This window comes from Ornithorhynchus anatinus, chromosome 14, assembly GCF_004115215.2.
Source record: "Ornithorhynchus anatinus isolate Pmale09 chromosome 14, mOrnAna1.pri.v4, whole genome shotgun sequence".
NCBI lineage: Eukaryota > Metazoa > Chordata > Mammalia > Monotremata > Ornithorhynchidae > Ornithorhynchus > Ornithorhynchus anatinus.
Genome location: NC_041741.1, coordinates 16,321,023 through 16,343,610, shown reverse-complemented (window position 1 = coordinate 16,343,610; position 22,588 = coordinate 16,321,023). Strand labels below are relative to the sequence as shown.

At 45.4% G+C, this 22,588-nt stretch overlaps 1 protein-coding gene across 9 annotated transcripts in view; it reads left to right on the top strand.

Annotated features, from left to right (window-relative positions):
* The window catches only part of GRIP1 (glutamate receptor interacting protein 1), a 295,062-nt gene that overhangs the window by 197,037 nt on the left and 75,437 nt on the right, over positions 1–22,588 (top strand). For all 9 annotated transcript variants that reach the window (XM_029078767.2, XM_039914128.1, XM_039914131.1 and 6 more), the window contains exon 2: positions 13,412–13,492. In XM_029078767.2, coding sequence (XP_028934600.1) covers positions 13,412–13,492 — 81 coding nt within the window. The remainder of the gene's footprint in view (positions 1–13,411; positions 13,493–22,588) is intronic.

Sequence of the window (22,588 nt, the reverse complement as noted above, 5' to 3'; positions counted from 1 at the left end):
TAGGAAGTGCTTAACAAATACCATCATTATTATTCCTTCTAGACGGTAAGCTCTTTGTGGGAAGAGAATGTGTTTATTGTTGTATTTTATTCTCCTTGGTGCTTAGTACAGGGTCCTGCATGCGGTAAGTGCTCAATAAATACAATGGATTAATTGACCGACCTTAGATATACATCACAGGTTGAGAGAAATAAATCGATCACGTGAAGCTCTCTGTTAGCTAGTTCTCAGAGAAGCGGGCCTTCATAACACTCATAAACACTCATAAAACAGTTCATAAACACTCGGGAAAGCTCGGTGGGTAGAGGCGTTAAGTCTCTTCCCAGAATTCTCCATGATTCTGGTGGGTGAAGTTTTCACTCTGCCAGGCTTGTAGTTCAAAAAATTAATCAGATTTATTGAGCACTTACTGTGTGCAGAGCACTGTACTAAGGGCTTGGGAGAGTAGAATATAACAATACAACGGACACATTCCCTGCCTACAACAAGCTTACAGTCTAGGGGGGAGTTACAGATTTGTACATATAAGTGCTGTGGGGTTGGGAGGCGGAATGAATAAAGGGAACAAGTCAGGGTGATGCTGAAGGGAGTGGGAGAAGAGGAAAGGAAGGCTTAGGGAAGGCCTCTTAGAGGAGATGTGCCTTCAATAAGGCTTTGAAGTGGGGGAAGATTAATTGTTTTTGAATAGAAAGAGGAAGGGCATTCCGGGCCAGAGGCAGGAGATGGACCAGAGGTTGGTGAAGAGATAGATGAGATTGAGGTACACTATTGGAACGAAGTGTGCGATTATGTACCAAGCACTGTACTAAGCCCTGGGGTAACGTCAACATAATCAGATCCCCCATGGAGCTGCCACACTGAGCAGGAGGGAGAAGAGGGATCGAATCCCCGATTTGCAAGTGAGGTAACTGGGCACAGAGAAATTAAGTGACTTGCCCAAGGTCATAGCAGATGAGTGGCAGAGCCAGGATGAGATCCCAAGTCCTCTAACTCCCAGGCACAGGTTCATCCCACTAGGCTTCACTGCTTATAGATGTGCACTTGTGTCTACGAGAGGTCAAGACACAGAGACATACCCGCGATCTAATCTCCCTCAAGTAGAATTTCAGGGGCCCTTCCTAATAATTATAATGGTGACTTTTGTTAAGCACTTTCTAGGTGTCAAGCACTGAACAAAGCACTGGGGTACATGCAAGATAGATTGAACACTGTTCCAGTCCCACATGGGGCTCACAGGCTTAATTCCCCTTTTTACAAGTGAGGGAACTGAGGTCCAGAGAAGTGAGGTGACTTCCCCAAGGTCACCCAGCAGACAAGAGGCAGAGCCGGGATTAGAACCCAGGTCCCTCTGACTCCCAGGCCCATGGTATGGACAGGTCAGTCAGGTTGACTGCGAATCCCTGTCCCACATGGGGCTCGCCATTCAGCCTTATTTTTCCACTGCATTCGGCCTCTTCTGAGCAATGTGCTAATTTAAACTTGAAATTCTTCAATCGTCTGAAACCCGACGATATGGAAAGTGTTCATTTTATGCTGGTCGGGCGAGCCTCCCAAATGAGGACACCAAATTAACCTTATAGTAAGTCCCTCAAAAGGAATTGCTCACTGATGGTAAAATAAATCGCTTTGCCCCCGGGCGGGCTTCCAGTACCTACATTTGCGTTTGCCAGCGGATGATTTATGATACCTAAAAGTACTGGCCTTTTGCTCCATCTCCGTTTTGAAGCACTGAAATGGGAGCATCCTCTATTAACTATTGTTTTGTTTGTGGATGTCGGCAAATCCTCCAGTGATGGCACCTTGACCTCCCCAAGAGACTCAGGCCATAGCTAAGGACCTCATCCCTTATACTGTCGCTATAGCAACCACCTGTGTGGATTGGGTGGGTTGGTGGGAGGGGGGGAGATTATGTACTCTCTCACTATACTGGGATCACTTTAGCCATAAATAGTAAAAGAGAAAATAAAATCTTTGCAGGCACTTGACAATGTGCCTGTTTTAGGCAGACATAGGCAGAGATAGCCCTGTATGCCTATTTTTTATAGTATTTCTTAATAATAATGTACTGGTTAAGCATTAAGTGCTTACTATGTGCCAGGCACGGTTCTAATCACTGGGGTAGATATGAGCTAGTCAGGTTGGACACAGTCCACATCCCACATGGGGTACACAGTCTTCATCCCCATTTTACGGATGAGGGAAGTTAAGTGACTTGACCAAAGTCACACAGCTTGGAACGGGTCTAAAACCCAGGTCCTTCTGACTCCCAGTGGGCAGTGATGGAATTTGGGTTGAGTGAATAAATGCACACATTCCCTCCTTTTAGCAGTGATCTCCTGTGGAATATCTACTGCGATCCTTGGAATCGTTCGCCTTATGGATCACATCAGCCCCAGTGGAGAAGCAACAAACGAGGGGGAGGAAGAAAGATGGTGTTTGTTTATGTTGTTTTAGCCTGTGTGCCTTTTCTGCACTAAACATGCTTACTAGAAAGAGCTCAGCATGAGCATCAGGGGTCTGGACCTCTAGTCCTAGCTCTGCCACTTGCCTGCCATGTGACCTTGGACAAGTCACTTAGCTTTTCTGTGCCTCAGTTACTTCCTCGACTAAAATGGGGATTAAATCCTCCACCCCCCCAACTCAGATCATGATGCCTATGTGACACAGGGACTGGGTTCAACCTGATTATCTTGTATATATCCCAGCGTTTAGAACAGTGCTTGACACATAGGAAGTGCTTAACAAATGCCACAATTATAGTTATTAAATGTAGAACCACTTTCTTGGTTACAAGTTAACTAAAAGGCTTTGGCCTTATGCCAGAGTGGAGAAAAAAAAGGCAAGGTTTTCTCAAGTACAAAGATAACCTCACCCTTTTTTTCCCCTCCACTCTAAGATCCAGCTTCTCATAATTGAAATAAAACTGTCATCTCTGAAAAGCTCATCCGAAGGGAGAAGTCGGGGTGGGCGACAGTGCTCTGATTCGTGCACGTTTCAGTTTTTATGACCGCTGTTTACATAAATATGACATTTTCAGATCATGCACACATGCTTTTACTTACCTCAAGCAAGGCATCCCTAATTGTCAAAGACGCAAATGTCGGCTCTTTACAGTCCCCAGAATAGCCATTATGTGTTGTTTTCAGTTCATATCATAATAAATTTAGAATGTTTCATTAAATATCATCTTAAACTCAATGGAAAGTAATAAAGGCATCTGTTATTGTGTGAAGGAATTTGTAGGCAGAGAGCACTTCTAATTAGCTCACCCATTGTTGTTTAAAATATGCATCTATAGATACAGAACTCTCACACAGTTCATTTCTTGTTCATTGAGGTCTGCATGTAGATCATTCCAGATACAATGTTAACTGTTACTGGTATTTTCTGACTGGAATTTTGTAATGAATTCATCCCTTATGAGGATTTTCTTTCGAAACAAACTCTATCGTTTATTATCGCTGTTCTGAGGCTTCTTGATTGTGAGCTACCTGAAGGCAGAGATTAGCTAGATGGAATGGACAGAAGGACTGTAACATTTGTCAACCGGGGACTTTGGTAGGAAGGAGGAAGGATCTATGTGTGGTAAAAAAGTTGGGGTCTTAGGCCAGTCACATTCTCCCATCCAGCGTTCTCGGGGGGCTGGGAGGAGAAATCCTCATTTGCCTTGTCCACATTGTTTGGGCATAGAGGAAGCAGTGAGGCCCAGTGGAAAGAGTATGGCCCTAGGAATCAGAGGACCTGGGTTCTCATCCCAGCTGTAACAACTTCTTGCTGTGTGGCCTTGGGCAACTCACTTAATTTCTCTGTGCCTTCCATTTCCTCAATAGTAAACTGGGGAATAAATACCTGTCATCCCTACTACTTAGATTATGAGCCCCATGCAGGACAGGAACTGTGTCTGACCTAGTTAACCTGTAACCTACCCCAGCGCTTAGAACAGTGCTTGAAATGTAGTAAGCTCTTAAGAAATACTGTAAAAAAAAAAAAATGCGGACACGGCACACTCAAGTTGGGAAAATAGGGGATCCAAAAAGCCTACCATCCAGAGGAGAGACACAGATGTTATCCAAATGCCCAAAAGGTAGAGAGAAGTGGTGTGGCTTAGTGGATAGAGCATGGGCCTGGGAGTCTGAAGGATCTGGGTTCTAATCCTGGTTCTGATGATCTTGAGCAAGTCACTTCACTGCTCTGAGCTGCCTCATTAGTAAAAGGGGGGTTAAGACCGTGAGCCCCGTGTGAAACAGGGACTGTGTCCAACCCACTTAGCTTGTATCTATCCCAGCACTTAGAACAGTTATTGGCACACAATTAGAGAAGCAGCGTGGCGCAGTGGAAAGAGCACGGGCTTTGGAGTCAGGGCTCATGAGTTCGAATCCCAGCTCTGCCACTTGTCAGCTGTGTGACTGTGGGCAAATCACTTAACTTCTCTGTGCCTCAGTTCCCTCATCTGTAAAATGGGGATTAAGACTGTGAGCCCCACGTGGGACAGCCTGATTCCCCTGTGTCTACCCCAGCGCTTAGAACAGTGCTCTGCACATAGTAAGCGCTTAACAAATACCAACACTAATTAGTGCTTAACAAGTACCATAATTATTAGTAGTATTATTATTACAGATCTAAAGCCCAGACAAAGGTCTTGTTTTCAGTAAACCACTTTGTGTTCCACCAAAAAAAGAAAAAAGAATCCATCCAAGGAACTTTTCGTGGTAACTTGCTTGCTAATTGAACCACAAACCTGGGAAAATGAGTTGGCTTTCTTCATGCTGTTAGGAAAGCAGCAGGCTGTTTAACCTCACAAAATGCCTTGTCTAAATCACAAAGTTAAGGGATTTGCTGTCCTAGCAGGTGCCTCGATTCAACATTATGAAATCCTGGCACCTGTTTATCCAGCCTGGATAATTTCATCCAGAGGAAATTAAAATTGCGAGGAAGCTATTGAAGAGCAGAAGCTTTCCAGTAATGCACAGCTACTGAGAAGCAGCATGGCCTAGTGGATAGAGCCTGGGCCTGAAAGTCTGAATAACTCTAATACTTCTAATCCCATCTCTGCCACCTGTCTGCTGTTTGACCTTGGGCAAGTCATTTCACTTCTCTGGGCCTCAGTTACCTCATTTGTAAAATGGGGAATAAGACTGTGAGCCTCACATGGGACAGGGACTGTATCCTACCTGACAACCTTGGTAGACACAAGTGTCTACCCGAGTGCTTGACACATAGTAAACGTTTAACAAATACCATGATTACTGAAAAAAAACTAGACACTGGCAGCGTAACTGGGTCTCATGTTTATAGCGTACTCTCCCAAATGCTTAGTACAGTGCTATGTATATAGTTGATGCCTAATAAATGCCATTGATGATGATGACTCTTCTGGCATGTTATCATTATATTAAGTACTTATTATATGTGGTCTAGTGGATAGACTACAGGCCTGAGAATCAGAAGGACCTGGGTTCTAATCCTGGCTCCGCCACTTGTCTGCTGTGTGTCCTTGAGTAAGTCTCTTTGTTTCTCTGAGCCTCAGTTACCTCATCTATAACATGGAGATTCAGACAGTGAGCCCCATGGGGGATCAGGACTGTTTTTAGCCCAATTTGCTTGTTTCCGCCCCAGCACTTAGTACAGTGTCTGGCACATAGCAGACACTTAACAAATACCACAATGATTATTATGTGATAAACATTATACTGAACACTGGGATAGACAGAAAATAATCATTTTGGACATAGTCCCTGTCTCCCAGGGGGCTTGCGATATAAGTAATAGGGAGAATAGGCATTGAATTCCAGTTTTCCAGGTGTTTAAACTGAGGCACAGAGAAGTTAAGTGGGTTGCCTAAGGTCACACAGGCAGCTGGCAGAGCCCAGGTCCTTCTGACTCCCAGGGCTGTTCTCTTTCCACCAGGCCACACTGCTTCTCTGTCTATATGTCTGTCTCCTCCCCTAGATGGTAAGCTTATTGTGGGCAGGGAACATATAATAATGTTGGTATTTGTTAAGCGCTTACTATGTGCCGAGCACTGTTCTAAGCGCTGGGGTAGGCGCAGGGGAATCAGGTTGTCCACGTGGGGCTCACAGTCTTCATCCCCATTTTACAGATGAGGGAACTGAGGCACAGAGAAGTTAAGTGACTTGCCCACAGTCACACCTACCAATTCTCTTGTACTGTTCTCTCCTAAGCACTTATTACAGTGTTCTTCACACAGAAAGCGCTCAATAAACACCATTGGTGGTGATGATGATCTCTGGGTATCCTTTAGCCTGTGAATCCCATGTGGGATAAGGACAGTATCTGGTCTTCACATGTAGTATCAACACCAGTGCTCAGTACAGTGCCTGGCCCATAGATAACACTTAGCAAATGCCATAGTTAGTGTTTTGTGCATGACCTGCCTGGTCCATCACAGATCCCTCCCTCCATTTGTGAACTGCAAATCAAGGGGCAAGTCAACCCAGGGACCCAAAACTAGCAATACTCTTCCTCCCATTGAACCTACTGGGTGGGAAGAGGGACTGGTTCTTTCATTCATTTATGGTATATGTTAAGCATTTACCTTTTTAAATGATATTAAGTGCTTATTATGTGCCAAGCATTGGGGTAGATACCAAGTAATCAGATTGGACACAGTTCATGTCCCACGTGAAGTTCACAGTCTTTCACCCCATTTTAAAAATGAGGTGACTGAGGCCCAGAGAAGTGAAACGATTTAACCAAGGTCACCTGGCAGACAAGGGGCAGAGTCAGGATTAGAACCCAGGTCCTTCTGACTCCCAGGCCCAGGCTCTATCCATTCGGCCACACTGCTTCTCTCGTTCACTGTTTGCAGAGAATTTGGAAGAGTACACTACCACAGAGTTGGTGGATCCTTTCCTGCTCACAAGAAGCTTACAGTCTAGAGAGGGAGAAGCATCCGCCTTGTGAGTTCATGAGGAGAAAATTCACTTGGAGTACGGAGTCAAAATAATCGAACCCCGTCTGCCTCGCGTGAGTGAGGCCTGCTAAGTAGTCCGGCCAAATTAGGAAGAGGGGGACAGATGGCCTGGCCCCCCACATCGATATCCTTCTGTTTACAAAGTATGCTTGACTAAATCCATTCAGCCACCCGCGTTGTGTCCGGTTCTGTGGCCTAGGTCTTCTCTCCAGCCTCAGGGAAGTGGGGCACCGGAGAGGGGTGAGTCCTTCTTCGTTGTGGCCAACGTAAAGACCTCGTGACAGGGAGAGTTCATCTGAGAGTGACAGTGATCATCTGGCAGTTAAGATGCCATCAGGGAAGGTTTTCAGTTCCAATTCCCTCAGACACTCTTAGTAATCATGTGCCGCATTTATTCCAAGATGCTCCGCCTCAGTGACTGAAAACTGTCTCGTGGCCCATCGTGAGGTTCGGAAAGGTTGGCTCGTTACCGGCCCGCAATCCAAGTCGATTTTGAAAGTCAGTGATGTGAAAACTAGAATTCCTCACAGGCCAATGCTAAGGTTTTGAGGTTTCTTCCCCCAAATGAATGCAGAGTAGAAAGAGAAGCAGATCGTCCTTGGGATTTTTTTTAAATCAATCAATAAATGCTTATTTATTGAGTGTTTACTTTTTTTAAACGTTCTTTGTTAAGCACTTACTATGTGCCATGTACTGTACTACGGGCTGGGGTAGATACAAAGTAATCAGGTTGGATACAGTCCATGTCCCACATGGGGCTCATGGTATTAATCCGTATTTTACAGAGGAGGGAACTGAGGCACTGAGAAATGAAATGACTTAACCAAGATCACACAGCAGACAAGAGGCAGATCTGGGATTAGATTCCTAGGACCGTGCTTTATCCACTGGGCCTTGCTACTTCTCACTGCACTTAACGGTGCCGAATTTGGCCACGAGGAGCTTACAGTCTCCAGACAGGGGACTTAACCCAGTGTTCAGGACACTGTAAGTACTCAGTAAATGCCACCGAATGATTAGGAAAAAATATGAGAAAAAGAGGTTCCTACGAAATGTTTAGTTGGTTTTATTCTGAATGTTTCTGGGTGAATTATGGCCCCTTCTTGCACAGAGAGACAGGATACTTACTGAATGAGTCTTTCATTTCCAAAGTGAACTCTAATTTGTCTGCTGACAATATAAAATCCCATTTATTCTCTCCCCATTTGTAGTGAAGAGAAGGTATTCAACTTTCAGAGGACAGACTGGAGAACTCTAATAAGATAAATGTTCCATTTTTCAAGAGTCCCAACAAATAAAGTCAAAGATGTTTTCATTTCATATGACAAGCCATGCTGTTGCCATATAGTGTATGCTTGATTGCTTACAAGGGAGGGGCACAACTGATAACCTGCCAATTATGGGAAATGAGAATCAATCATTTGTATTTATCGAGCACTTGCTCTGTGCAGAGCACTGTACTAAGCAGTTGGGAGAACACCATATAAAAGAGTTGGTAGTTATGAACCCTGCCCACTTGGAGCAGCCTAGCAAACGGGCGTTAAGAGGAGCGAAGTGAACGTGCCTGGTTGTAGGACAAGGGAGGCTTTGTTAAAATCCTTCTTTAGGCTTGAACGATCTCTTCATTCCTCAAAGCAGTTCAGTCCTACTGTATCTAGCAAGTGTGTTTTTCTAGGTCTGTCTCTTAAAGCAGACAGATCTCTCTCCATACGGTCAGAGAACAACTGCTTTCTGAGATGATAGCGTACTTTAAAGCACGGCTCCCTTTTTGTGACAAAATGACTTTCCGCTTCATGGATTTTAGGAGAGGAGTCGAGCTCGGCTGCTGTTTAAGTGTTCACGGTCCTCACAGCAGAGTAGCGAGGCGGTAATTCTGTGTTTTCAGCATGCTGTAGCTGTCCTTCTTTGAGGGCCTTCTCCCTCTCTAGTTTGGTCTGAGCCAGAAATGCCCACGTCTCTTTCTGGTTGCCTCCTGAAAACGCTACAGGAGATGGGGCTGAGAAGCAGCGTGGCCCTGGGTTCTAATGCCGGCTCTGCCACTTGGCAGCTGTGTGACCTTGGGCAAGTCACTTCACTTCTCTATGCTTAAATTCCCTCCACAGTCAAATGGAGATTAGGATTGTGAGCCCCATGTGCATCCTCTAGACTGTAAAATCGTTGTGGGCAGGGAATGTGTCTGTTTATTCTACTGTACTCTCCCAAGTGCTTAGTACAGTGCTCTGCACGCAATAGGGGCTCAATAAATACAATTGAATGAATGAAGGAATGTGGGACAGGGACTTTGCCCAACCTAATTAACTTGTATGTACCCCAGTGCTTAGTACAGTGCCTGGCACAGAGTAAACGTTTAACAAATACTGTAGAAAAAAATCCGTCAATCGGTAGTATTCAGTGAGCATTTACGGTGTGCAGAACATTATACTAAGCACTTGGAAGAGTACAGTCCAACAGAGTTGGTAGACAAGATCCCTGTCCACAACGAGCTTCGAGACTAGATGGAGAGGCGCACAGTAACGTAAATGAATAATTTACAGATATGAAAATAGGGTGATTTGGGGCTGAGGATGGGGTAAATACTAAGGGTACAGATCCAAGCGCATAACTAGCACACTCCCCCCACTTCAAAGCCCTACTGAAAGCTCACCTCCTCCAGGAGGCCTTCGCAGACTGAGCCCCACTTTTCCTCTGCTTCTCCCCTCTAGATCGCCCCTACTCCCTCTGTCTGCTCTACCCCCTTCCCTGCCCCACAGGACCTGTGTATATATATGTATACATAATTTTATTATTCTACTTATTTTATTAATGATGGGCATGTATCTATAATTCTGTTTATATTGATGCTATTGATGCTGTCTACTTGTTTTGCTTTGTCTCCCCCTTTCTAGACTGTGAGCCCGTTGTTAGGGATTGTTTCTATTCGTTGCTGAACTGTACCTTCCGAGCGCTCAGTACGGTGCTCTGCACACATTGATTCAGTCATATTTATTGAGCGCTTACTGTATGCAGGAATCGAGGAAAAGGGGACTTAATAGGGGAAGGCCTTCTGGAAGAGTTGTGACCTTAATAAGGCCGTGAAGGTGGAGAGAGTAGTGGTTTGGTGGAGGGAGAGGGAGTTCCAGGCCAGAGGGAGGATGTGGGAAATAGGTGGTGGCAAGATAGAGGCATAGTGAGAAAACTGGTATAGTGTGTGGGCTGGGCTGGAGTAGGAGAGCAGTGAAGCTAGGAGGGGGAAAGCCGATTGAGTGCCTTCAAGTTGATGGTAAGGAGTTTCTACTGATACAGAAATGGATGGGCAACTGCTGGAGATTCTTAGGAAGAGGGGAGACGTAGACTGAACTTTATTTTAGAAAAATGATTTGGACAGCAGAGTGAAACATGTCAGTCTTATTTATTGAGCGCCTACTGTGTGCAGACTTTGGGAGGGTAAACTCTAAGAGTAAGAACATGTCCGCTAATTCTGTTGCATTGTACTCTACCAAGTCCTTAGTACAGTGCTCTGCACAGAGTAAGGGCTCAGTAAATACAATTGATTGATCTAAGAGTGCTTAGAGGTCTTGGGGAATGTTATGACCCAGGAGATATCTCATGGGGTGTTTTCAAGTAAAATTCCTTGGAGAAGGTAGAGTTTAGAAAGCCGTCGAAGACGGCAGAGAGTCAAGATGAGATGAGATTAGCTATAGATCTTTAGATGTAAAGATGAGAGTCAAGAAGAAATGTGTTTTGATGCAGGTCGAGTTGGGAATCGAAAAAATGATGGTTTCCAGCTTGGAAATTATTGAAACCATATCTCAAAGAAAGCATGCAGCATGCCTGAGGAAGTACGATTTATTTTTTTTCCTCACCCGATTGTCTTTGTGATTTCCTTAATCCTGTCTTTTGTGTTATTGCTTATACGTCTCTTGTTCGTTGTAATAAGTACTAGGGGATCGGACCAACCTTTAGTGCATCCTGAGGGGAATTTGGTATCTCGATTTTTGAAGCATGAACCACTTAGTTCGGTGAATTAATGTGTTCAGATGATTCAGTTTTGTTTCTGAATTAGTTCCTCGTAGTGGTTAATAGTTTGCTCCACAAGATCATTTTCTAATCTTTTAATTATTTCCCATAAAATCCTGTCCGTTATGGCCCGCAAGGACCATTGAGCCCCCTCCATTCTCCCTGGGCCATTGGCTAGATTTTTCTGTGACATCAATTCCACTTAGGCACAGATATTTTAAGGATGACTCCTCTGGCATATCTTTTCATCCCTTTGGCTGTTCAATCCCAACCAGGAAGGGCCCTCCTCTTCTGTTTTAGTTGAAAGATTTGTTCCCTTATCAGATTATTTTTTATGGCATTTATTAAGCCCTTACTATGTGTCAAAACACTGCTTTTTGTGATGGGGAGGTATAAGAAATTAAGTTGGACACAGTCGCTGTTTCACGTAGGACTCACAGTCTAGTAGGGAAAATGGGGATTGAATCCCCATTTTCCAGTTGAGGAAACAAAGGCTCAGAGAATTGAAAGGACTTGACCAGGTCACCCAGCAAGCAATTGGCAGAGCCGGGATAAGAACCCGGGTCCACTGACTCCCAGGCCCGTGCTCTTTTCATTAGGCCACACTGCTTCTCAGGACAAATTCCTTCTCTTCCCAGACTTCCGTGATTACCGTAAGGGAATGTACAATATGCAGGTCCGCCCTTCCACGCTTCCGGTCTTTTCAGCATCTCTCCAAGTCACCTTATCCTGTAGGCACTGGTCTTGTTGTAGCCCTAGTTCTGTTAGTTTATTCTCTCTCGAAGAAAAATGCCTAAAACTCTTCATAAGTATTCCACCCCAAATCCTCTTTCACTCAGTAATCTCTGTTTAACTCATCTTTCCCTCAAAGTCTTGACTTCTCCAAGCCTTAACTGTTGATGTCTCCCCAGAAGACACCTTCTGTCTGTGTTTCTTGTTTCCATCCTTTTCGTCCTCCTGCCAAATCTCTTTCCGGCTTCTGATTGCCCGCTCCAGACCGTAACCCGTTTCTTGTTACTTCTGCTTCTCTTCAGCACAAAGCATTCACTGAGCACCCAGCTGCTGAAATTGGCATCTGTTCTGACCTAGCCACTCCAGATCTGACGTCTCTTTCAGATAGGAGGATCCAGCTCAGGCCTAGAAGACCCTTCACCTGCAGCCCCTTTCCCCCCTTTTATTTAAATGATATTTGTTAAGCACTTACTATGTGCCTGGCACTGTACTAGGCACTGGGGTAGATTACAAACTAGTCAGGTTGGACACAATCCCCCGTGTGGGGCTCACAGTCCTAATCCCCATTTTCCAGATGAGGTCCCTGAGGCACAGAGAAGTGAAGAGGCTGGCCCAAGGTCACACAGCAGACAAGTGGTGGATCCAGGATTAGAGCCCAGATCCTTCTGACTTCCAGGCCTGGGCTCTTTCCAATAGGCCATGCTGCCTGTCCCTCCCTCCCTTTTTCATTTCTTTTTCTACTTCACCTCGTCCAGAGTCTCAAATCCCTTCTGAGCCCTTGCAGAGGCTTTCCCTGACTCCTTCATCTTCACAATCATCATCAATGGTATTTATTGAGCACCTATGATGTGCCAAGCACTGTTCTAAACTCTAGGATAGATATATAATAAGGTTGGACACAGTCCCTGCCACCCCATAAGGCTCACTGTCTGAGTAGGTGGGAGTAGGATTTACTCCCAGTTTTACAGATGGGGGAACTGAGGCACAGAGAAGTTAAGTGACTTGTCCAAGGTCACACAGCTCTCTTTTATCATTGTCACACAGCTCTCTTTTATCATTACTGGGAAAGGCAGTCTACACCCCTCTTCCTTGCCCTCCCCCTTAGATTCATTGACTTCACTTAGGCTTCCCCAGTAGCTCGTTGTGGCCAGGGAACGTGTCTACCAATTCAATTGATGTGTACTCTCCCAAATGCTTAATACAGTGCTCGGCACACAATAAGCACTTAATAAATGGGATTGATATGGAAAGTTCTGAACAGAAGTTTTCCCCAAACACCCATCCTCTTCCTGGCCTTCTGGAAGGGATGTTCATCCTCTAGCCTGTGGGTAGAGAACGTGTCTGCCCACCCACTCTATTGCATTGTTCTCTCGCAAGCGCTTAATACAGTGCTCTGCACATACTAAGGGCTCGAGAAATGCCACTGATGCCGATGGCCCCAGTGGGACTGAAGCCCTTGAGAGGGGAACCCCAGGATAAATGGATTATTTCCAGTCAGTCCATCATATGTATTGAGTGCTTACTGTGAGCAGAGCACTGTGTTAAGCACTTAGGAGAGTGCTCTACAACACCCTGCCAGATTTGATCATCCTCCACTAACCCATTCTGTCTCTCATCTTCCTTCCTTCTTGGGTTTGGGATCCGAACGGAAGGATCTTGGGGTGGAGTCTGGAGATGGGGAGTGTCAGAGTCTTCGCCGGGCCCAGGTCAGGATGGACATTAACCTCCCCCTCCGTTGTGCCTTTTCAGATGAGAGTCCCTACACTAAATCTTCCAACCAGACAAAGCCACCCGACGGAGCACTGGCTGTGAGGAGACAGAGCATCCCAGGTAGACCTGCAGTTGAATTTGCGTTCTTTTCACCGATTTGCGACGCTGTAGGGGCCCAGTGAGTGTGAACCCGCGGCGAGCAAAGAGCTCATTCTCTCTGCAGGGGAGTGGCAGCGGGCCCTAGTGGAAAGATCACGGGGCTGAGGGTCGGGAGTCCCGAGTTCTAATGCCGGCTCCCCCGCTTGCCTGCTGGGTGACCTTGAACCAAGTCACTTCCCTTCTCTGGGCCTCAGTCTCTTCATTAGGAAAAGAGGGATGAAATGGCTAGTCTTTCTTCCCTTCAGACTGCGAGCCCCATGTGGGTTTGGGACTGTGTCCGCTCTGATTGGATTGTTTCTACTGCAGCTCTTGGCATACAATAAGTACTTAAATATCACAATTATGATTTTTTTAAAAAAATTGTTTTATTACAGTCCCCTTTAGACTGTCTGCTCATTGTGGGCAGGGAAAGTGTCTACCAACTCTGTTGTATTTTACTCTGCCAAAAGTTTAGTATAGTGATCTGCACAGAGTAAACGCTCAGTAAATACGATTGAAGACCTTGGGATCCATGCCTGTGGAGTCCCCCAGATGGGGATTGATGGGTCAGGCAGTCAATCAAAATGGTATTTATTGAGTGCTTATTGGGTGATGGGTCAGGCAATCAATCAAAATGGAATTGAGTGCTTACTGGGTGCAGAGCACTGTACAAAACTCTCAAGAGAGCATGGTTCTGTGTCATTGGTAGAAGTGATCCCTGTCCTCCAAGGAAGCAGGGTGGCTTAGTAGAAAGAGCACAGGCCTGGGAGCCAGAGGACTTGGGTTCCAATTCCAGATCTGCCACTTACCTGCTGGTGTCCTTGGGCAATCCAATTCACTTCTCTGTGTCTCATTCCCCTCATTTGCAAAACGGGGATTCAATCCCTGTTCTACCTCCTACTTAGACTGTGAGCCCCGTGTGGGACCTGATGATCTAGTATCTGCCTCAACACGTAGTACAGTGCCTGGCACAGAGTAAGCGCTTAAGAAATGCCATAAGCGGTATTATTAAGGATCTTACAATGTAGTCAGGCAGACACAAAAATAAATTATAGTTAGCTATTGTGGCAGAGTGTGAGGAATGAGGCAATCAATGGTATTTACTGAGCACTTATTATGTGCAGAGCACTGTTCTAAGCTCTTGGGAGAGTACAGTACAACAGAATCAGTAGATACGTTCCACAAGGAGTTTCTATCAATCAATTAATCGATGGTATTGAGCTTTTACTATGTGCTGAGCACCGTACTAAGCACTTGGGAAAGTACAATACAACGTGGCCTGGGGGTAGAGCATGGATGTGGGATTCAGAAGGACCTGGTTTCTAATCCCAGCTCCATCACTCATCTGCTGTGTGACCTTGTCGAAGTCACTTAACTTCTCTGTGCCTCAGTGACCTCATCTGTAAAGTGGGGCTTGAGACTGTGAGCCCCAACTCGAACAGGGACTGTGTCCAACCTGATTAGTACAGCACTTAGTACAGTGCTTGACATGTAGTAAGTGCTTAACAAATACCATATTATTATTACTATGGATTTAGCCGACATATTCCCTGCCCATAACAAGTTTACAGTCTGAATGAAGAACGCCTGGAAAGCCTTCTCCAGCCCAGACCCTTTTTGTACGTGTGCTCGTTTTGATGCAGAAAATGAATATTTTCTGAAGAATTTTTAGTGTGGGTCATTTTTCATTTCCTTAGCAAGCTGTAATCTGGTTTCTAGTTATGTGTTCGGCATTCTCTGATAGGAAACGAGAAGTGTGCCTCTCTGCTCTGGCCAGAGGCACTGCATGGATTTCAAAATTACGTTGGCTGGAAAAGTGCTTTATGTCCTTCTAAATCACCTCACCTGTATATATACTAATTTGCAACTTTGCTTGGGAGAAACAAAACTTGTTAAAATGGGACTTCGGGTGGTGCGGCCTGGAAGAGAGTGAAAGTTGATATTTCCAAGGATGTCTGGGTCATTCATTCTTGGCTCATTCATTCATTCAGTCGTATTTATCGAGTGCTTAGTGTGTGCAGAGCACTGTACTAAGCACTTGGGAGAGTACAATATAACAATAAACAGACGCATTCCCTGCCTACGACAAACTTACAGTCATTTCTCATGCAATACTGTAAACTAAACGTTAGTCTCCTGGAGGGCAAAGATTGTCAGCCTTATCCCAAGCGCTCCGTACAGAACTCTGCACACAGTAGACACTTGGTAAATATTAAGGATTGAGGGATTACAAGGTTCGTGATTGTGTGGTCCTCCTCTAGACTGTAAGCTTCTTGTGGATGCGGAGCATGTCTCCCAACTCTCAGTTGTTTTTTACTCTCCCAAGCGCTTAGTACAGTGCACTGAACCCGGTGTACACTCGATAAATGCTATGGTTTGACTGGTTGCGAGGTTGGTGATAAAGTAAATTCGTCCTCTAGGATATAAGCTCCTTGTGAGCAGGGATCGAGTCTAGGAGATTATATTCTCCTAAATGCTTAGGACAGGGCTCTGCACCAAATGAGTGCTCAGGAAGTACCATTGATTGATTTTGATTGACTATGGATGGACATTAGTTCATCCAAGTCTGGGCTTCTCAGGAGAGGCAGAAGCTGAAGGAAATTTGGTGGTTTCTCACGGAAGGAAAAGCCATTTCAGGTCTGTCAGGCTGCTTGGTGTGGAACTACAAATGGATGTCATCTCTGCTGGATTCACTGTCATCTTATGTGTAAATTTCACTCCTAGGAGGACCAGAGTTCATACAATGGATTGGGCCATTTCTCCCTAAACTGTCTTTCCTATTGGATTTTTTTAAAAATTATCATTTGTTAAGCACTTACAAAGTGCCAGGCACATAAGGCCCTGCTGTTCTTAACTGTCTGGCGTAGTATAGAAGCAGCGTGGCTTAGTGGAAAGAGCACAGGCTTGGGAGTCAAAGGGGTTCTAATCCTGACTCCGCCACTTGTCAGCTGTGTGACTTTGGACAAATCACAACTTCTCTGTTCCTCAGTTACCTCATTTGTAAAATGGGGATTAAGATGTGAGCCCCACCTGGGACAACCTGATTACCTTGTATCTACTCCAGTGCTTAGAACAGTGCTTGGCACATAGTAAGCACTTAACAAATACCATCATTAGTATTATTATAGAGAATTAGCCATCTCACCACCACCTTGGGAAGCCTAGTTGAAAGAGCCTGGGCCTGGGAGTCAGAAGACCTGGGTTGTAATCCCGGCTCTGCCAATTGCTTACTGTGGGACCTTTGGGCAAGTCACTTAACTTCTCTGTACCTCAGTTTCCTCAACTGTAAAATGGGGATGCAACACGTCTTCTCCCTGTTTCTTAAGACTGAGGCTTTTCTGTGCCTCAGTTATCTCATCTGTAAAAAGGAGATTGAGATTGTGAACCCCACGTGGGTCAGGGACTGTGTCCAACCAGATTACTTTGAAGCTACCCCAGTGCTTAGCACAATGCCTGGCACATAGTGAACGTTTAAAATATACCACAATTATTATTACTAGTTAGGTGTATGTCCCTCTATTTCTTTATTGCTGCAGTATTTCTACACCAGGACCAGTTCTGAGAATGGGATCAGCCACCCACTCGCAGTGATTTGCATACCGGACATGTGATTTCGGGTGTTTTGTCCCTGGGTCCCTCTGGACAGCCTCATTCATTCAGTCATATTTATTGAATGCTTACTGTGTGCAAAGCACTATACTAAGCGCTTTGGAGAATACAACGTAACAATCAATAGACACTTTCCTTGCCCAAGATGACCGCACAGTTAAGAGGCAGATCCTGGCCTCTTCCCCTGTATCCTCAGAAATAATAGTGTTTAGGTTCCAAATTAAAGCTTGCCACTCAAAAAATCCACCCTGCCCACCACGAAATGCTTTTGTTTAATGTTAGTCCAATGAGCAGGATTTAAATTTTGATGTCCTCATATTATATGGGTCCTTCTTGAGGTTCAGGAAGAGGGGATTGCTTCAACAATTGCTTTGGGCCCTAGGTCTGATCGGTCTGCTGCCCCGCCCAGAGTTCTCTTTATCCTTCAAGAAGGGAATGGATTAAATGTCTCTCTGCAGGGTTGGGATGCATTATTCATGGCGACTTGTCATCTTCATCCTGCCCCCACATGGCACCGCCTGGAAGAAAGCTGACTTTTTAAGACTTGGTAAAATTTCTGGCAGTAAGGGGAGAGTGGAAATGACCCGAATAATGTGATGACACCTAAATTTAAATCCTGCCCTATAGGTTAACATTGAATAAAAAGCATTTAGACTGGGGTTTTTTTAATGGAAAATGTATCAAAGCTATTATTATTTTTGCAGTGGTATGTATTATTAATAATAAGAGGAATAATAATAATTGTGGTATTTGTTAAGTGGTTACTATGTGCTAGGCACTGTTCCAACCCGATTCAAGCTACTCAGGTTGGACACAGTCTCTGTCCCACATAGCACTCCCAGTCTTAATTCCCATTTTACAGATGGTGTAACCGAGGCCCAGAGAAGTGACTTGCTCAAGGTCACACAGCAGGCAAGTGGCGGAGCCGGGATTAGATCCCAGGTCCTTCCGACACCCAGGCCTGTGCTCTAGCCACTGGGCTGTACTGCTTCTCATCCTACTTGTGAGACTGGAGGGGAGGAAGCCGGGATGACCTCCCAGCTCTGGCTTCTGGTCAGGCTATTTCTCGGAAGTCCTGCATGTCACAGAAGGGGAGGTCTGACTGATTTCAGCTCTTCCTTGAGTGGCTGCGACTGGAAGCCATTAGATGACAGACTTGAAATGAGGCTGTTTTCCTTACCCCGGTACCAGACAGGCAGAGTCTGAACTGGACCCTTTTTTAAGGAATTAGTTACACCCTTAAATCAATGGTATTTGATATGGTGGACCACCCCTTTCTTCTGGAGACATTATCCAACCTCAGCTTCAAGGACCCTGCCCTCTCCTGGCTCTCCTCCTATCTCTCTGGCCACTCATTCTCAATCTCTTTTGTGGGCTCAATCAATCATATTTATTGAGCGCTTACATTGTTCAGAGCATTGAACTAAGCTCTTGGGGTTCCTCTTCGGCCTCCCAACCCCTATCTGTGGGAGTCCCTCAAGACTCAGTTTTGGATCCCCTTCTATTCTCCATCCACACCCACTCCCTTGGAGAACACATTTGCTCCCACGGCTTCAACTACCACTGCAACCTCCCAGATTCACATCTCCAGCCCTGATCTCTCTCTCTCTCTGCAGCTTCACATCTCCTCCTGCCTTCGAGACATCTCTACTTAGATGTCCTGCCATCACCTCAAACTCAACATGTCCAAAACAGAAGTCCTCATCTTCCCACCCAAATTCTGTCACTGTACTTAGACAGTACCACCACCCTTCCCATCTCACAAGCCCCTAACCATGGCATTATGGTTGACTCATCTCTCTCATTCAACCCACATAGTCAATCTGTCGCCAAATCCCGGCAGTTCAACCTTCGGAAAACTGCTAAAATCCTCCCTTTCCTCTCCATCCAAACTGCTGCCGTGTTAATCCAAGGACTTATCCTATTCCTCCTTGATTACTGCCTTGGCCTCCTTTTCCTCCCTGCCTCCCGTCTCTCCCCATACTTTACTCTGCTTTCTGGATCATTTTCCTACAAGAAGCGTTCAGTCCGTGTTTCCCCACTCCTTAAGGACCTCCAGTGGTTGCCCATCCACCTCCACATCAAAAAGAAAGTTCTTACCGTCTGCTTTAAGCCCTCAATCACCTTGACCCCTCCTACCTCACTTCGCCACTCTCCTACTTCAAACCAACCCACACATTTCATTCCCCTAACGCCAACCTACTCGTTCTACTTTGATCTCATCTATCTCGCCGCTGACCTCGCTCCCACGTCCTGCCTCCGGCCTGGAACACTCTCCCTCCTCATATCCGACAGACAATTACTCTCCCAATCTTCAAAGCCATAATGAAGCCACGTCTCCAAGAGGTTTTCCCCAACTAGGCCCCCATTTCTCTTCTCCTGCTCCCTTCTGAGTTGTCCTTGCTCTTGGATTTGCACCCTTTATTCCCCCACTCCCTCAGTAATTTTTTCTAGCCTCTTGACTATAAGCTCATTTAGGGCAGGGAATGTGTCTATGATGTATCGTATTTTCCCAAGCACTTAGTACCGAGCACTGTAACTACAATAATCGCTTAATAAATACGGTTGATCGATATTGAGTGCTTATTATGTGCAGAGCTCTGTACTAAGCACTTGAGAGAGTTAATGGATACATTCCCTGTCCACAACAAGCTTACGGTGTAGAGGGGGAGGCAGACATGAATATAAATATGTAATTTATAATATGTAATTGAAAATACGTACATAAGTGCCGTGGGGTTGAGACTGGGGCGAATGTCAAATACCCCAAGGTCTCAAATCCAAGTGTCTAGCACTGTTCTAAGCCTTGGGGTAGATGATGATGATGGTATTTGTTTAGCCCGTACTCTGTGTCAAGTACTGTGATAAGCGCTGGGGTAGATACAGACTAATCAGGTTGGACACTTGGGGCTCAGTCTTAATCCCCATTTTCCAGATGAGGTAACTGAGGCACAGAGAAGTGCAGTGACTCACCTAAGGTCTCCTAGCAGACTAGTGGCAGAGGTGGGACTAGAACCCATGTCCTTCTGACTCCCAGGCCTGTGCTAGTTAATCCAGCTGGATATGTTCCCTATGCCACAGGGGACTCACAGGCTAAGTACGAAGGAGAGCAAGTGTTGAATCCCCATTTTTCAAATGAGGAAACAGAGGCCCAGAGAAGTGAAGTGACTTGCCCAAGGTCACACAGCAGGCAAGTGGAGGAACCGGGATTAGAACCCAGGTCCTCTGACCTCCAGGCCCGGGCTCAATCCCTCTCTAGGCTTGGTGGCTTCCCCAGTGTGGGCTTGTTCATGTGAGTCATTTCCGTCTACCTGGCTTCAACTGGACAATTCCCTTTACCTAAGACCGATAGGATAAATGGATGACTGTCGTGCAGCATTGAGCTGTGGAAGCCCAAGAGGTTTTCTCTCTGTTTCCCTCCTTCCCTGAGAAAAGGCTAATAATATTCTAGGGATCCAGAGAAAATGCCCAGTCAGCAGAAGAGGATGAATTCTAGGCTTAGCCATTAGTCTTATTCATCATAAAGCAGCAAAACGAAAGAAGTTGTGAAAGATTTCGACTGGAGGAATGTTCAAAATTCTGATAATGAGAGGGGACTAATAATTGTGGTATTTTTTATAAGTATTCATTCAATAGTATTTATTGAGCGCTTACTATGCGCAGAGCACTGTACTAAGCGCTTGGAATGAACAAGTCAGCAACAGATAGAGACGGTCCCTGCCGTTTGACGGGCTTACGGTCTAATCACGGGCTTAAGTACTTATGCTGTGCCGAGAACTGTACTGATCAGTCAGTGGTATTTACTGAATGCTTTCCCGAGTGCAGAGCACTGTACTGAGTGCTTCAGAGAGTCCAGTACTACAGACGTGGGAGACATTCCCTGTCCATAAGACGCCTACAGTCTAGAGGGGGAGACAGATATTAAAGTAAATTATGGACATCCTAGGATGATATTTGTTAAGTGCTTACTTTGTCTCATGTACTGTTCTAACCAGTGGAGTAGATATAAGATAATCATCAGGTTGGACAGACAGTCGTCATCCCAGCTTTACAGATTAGGTAACTGAGGGCTAGAGAAGTGAAGTGACTTGCCCAAGACTACACAGCAGACAAATGGCAGAGCTGGGATTTAGAACCCAGGTCCTTCGGACTCCCAGGCCTGATCTCTATCCACTAGTGCTGTGGGGCCGAGGGAGGAGTAAATATCAAATAGTTACAGGGTGGCGCATCCAAATGTGAAGCAGCGAGGCTCAGTGCAAAGAGCACGGGCTTGGGAGTCAGAGGTCATGGGTTCGAATCCCGGCTCTGCCACTTGTCAGCTGTGTGACTATGGGCATCACTTCTATGGGCCCCAGTTCCCTCATCTGTAAAATGGGGATTAAGACTGTAAGCCTCACGTGGGACAACCTGATTACCCTGTATCTACCCCAGTGCTTAGAACAGTGCTCTGCACATAGTAACTGCTTAACAAATACCAACATTATTATTATTATTATTAAATGCAAAAATGATGCAGAAGGGAAAGGGAGCAGGGGAAATGAGTGCTGAAAAAAGGCCTCTTGGAGGAGGGATGATTTTAGTAAGGTCTTGAAGGCAGGAAAAATTGTGATCTGTCAGATATGAAGGGAGCGAGAGTTCCAGGCCAGAAGGAGGATGCAGGGTGGTGGAGAGACAGATGAGATTGAGGAACGCAGAGTAGGTTAACTGATTGAATGCTTTAAAGCCAATGGTGAGGAGTTTCTGTTTGATGTGGACAGACAGGCAGTCTCTGTCCCACTTGGGACTCATAATCTAAGAGGGAGGGAGGTGAGGAAACTGAGGCCCAGAGAAGTTAGCACCATGCTCATCATCACCCAGCAGACAAATGGCGGCAACAGAATTAGAACTGGGGTTCCGTGATTAAAGGAAGTAGAAATGGGATTCCGGTGGGATATTAGGTAGGAGTTTGTAAGCTGATTGAGTACTTTAAAGCCAGTGGTACAGTGTTTCTGTTTGGTGTTCATTAAATATAGTTGACTGACCTGCCCCAGTGCTTTTTACAGTGCTTGGAATAGAACAAGTGCTTAACAAATACCATTGTTACCATTATTATTAGTATCATCACTGTTGTAAGATTGCAAGCTTTTTGAAGGCAAGAATTGTGTCTTCTACCTTCACTGTACTCTCCCAAGGGCTCAGGACAGAGCTCTGCACAAAGTAGGTGTTCATTAAACACTATTGACTGGTATGCCCCGGTGCTTTTTACAATTTTTTTATGGTATTAAGCATTTAGGATGTGTCGGGCACTGACCTAACCACTGAGGTAGATACAAGCCAAGCTAGTTGGACACAGTTCCTGTCTCCATGGGGCTCACAGTCTTAATCACCATTTTACAGGTGAGGTCACTGAGGCACAGAGAAGTGAAGTGACTTGCTGAAGGTCACACAGCAGTCAAATGGCAGTGCCGGTATTCTCAGTATTCCCCTGAC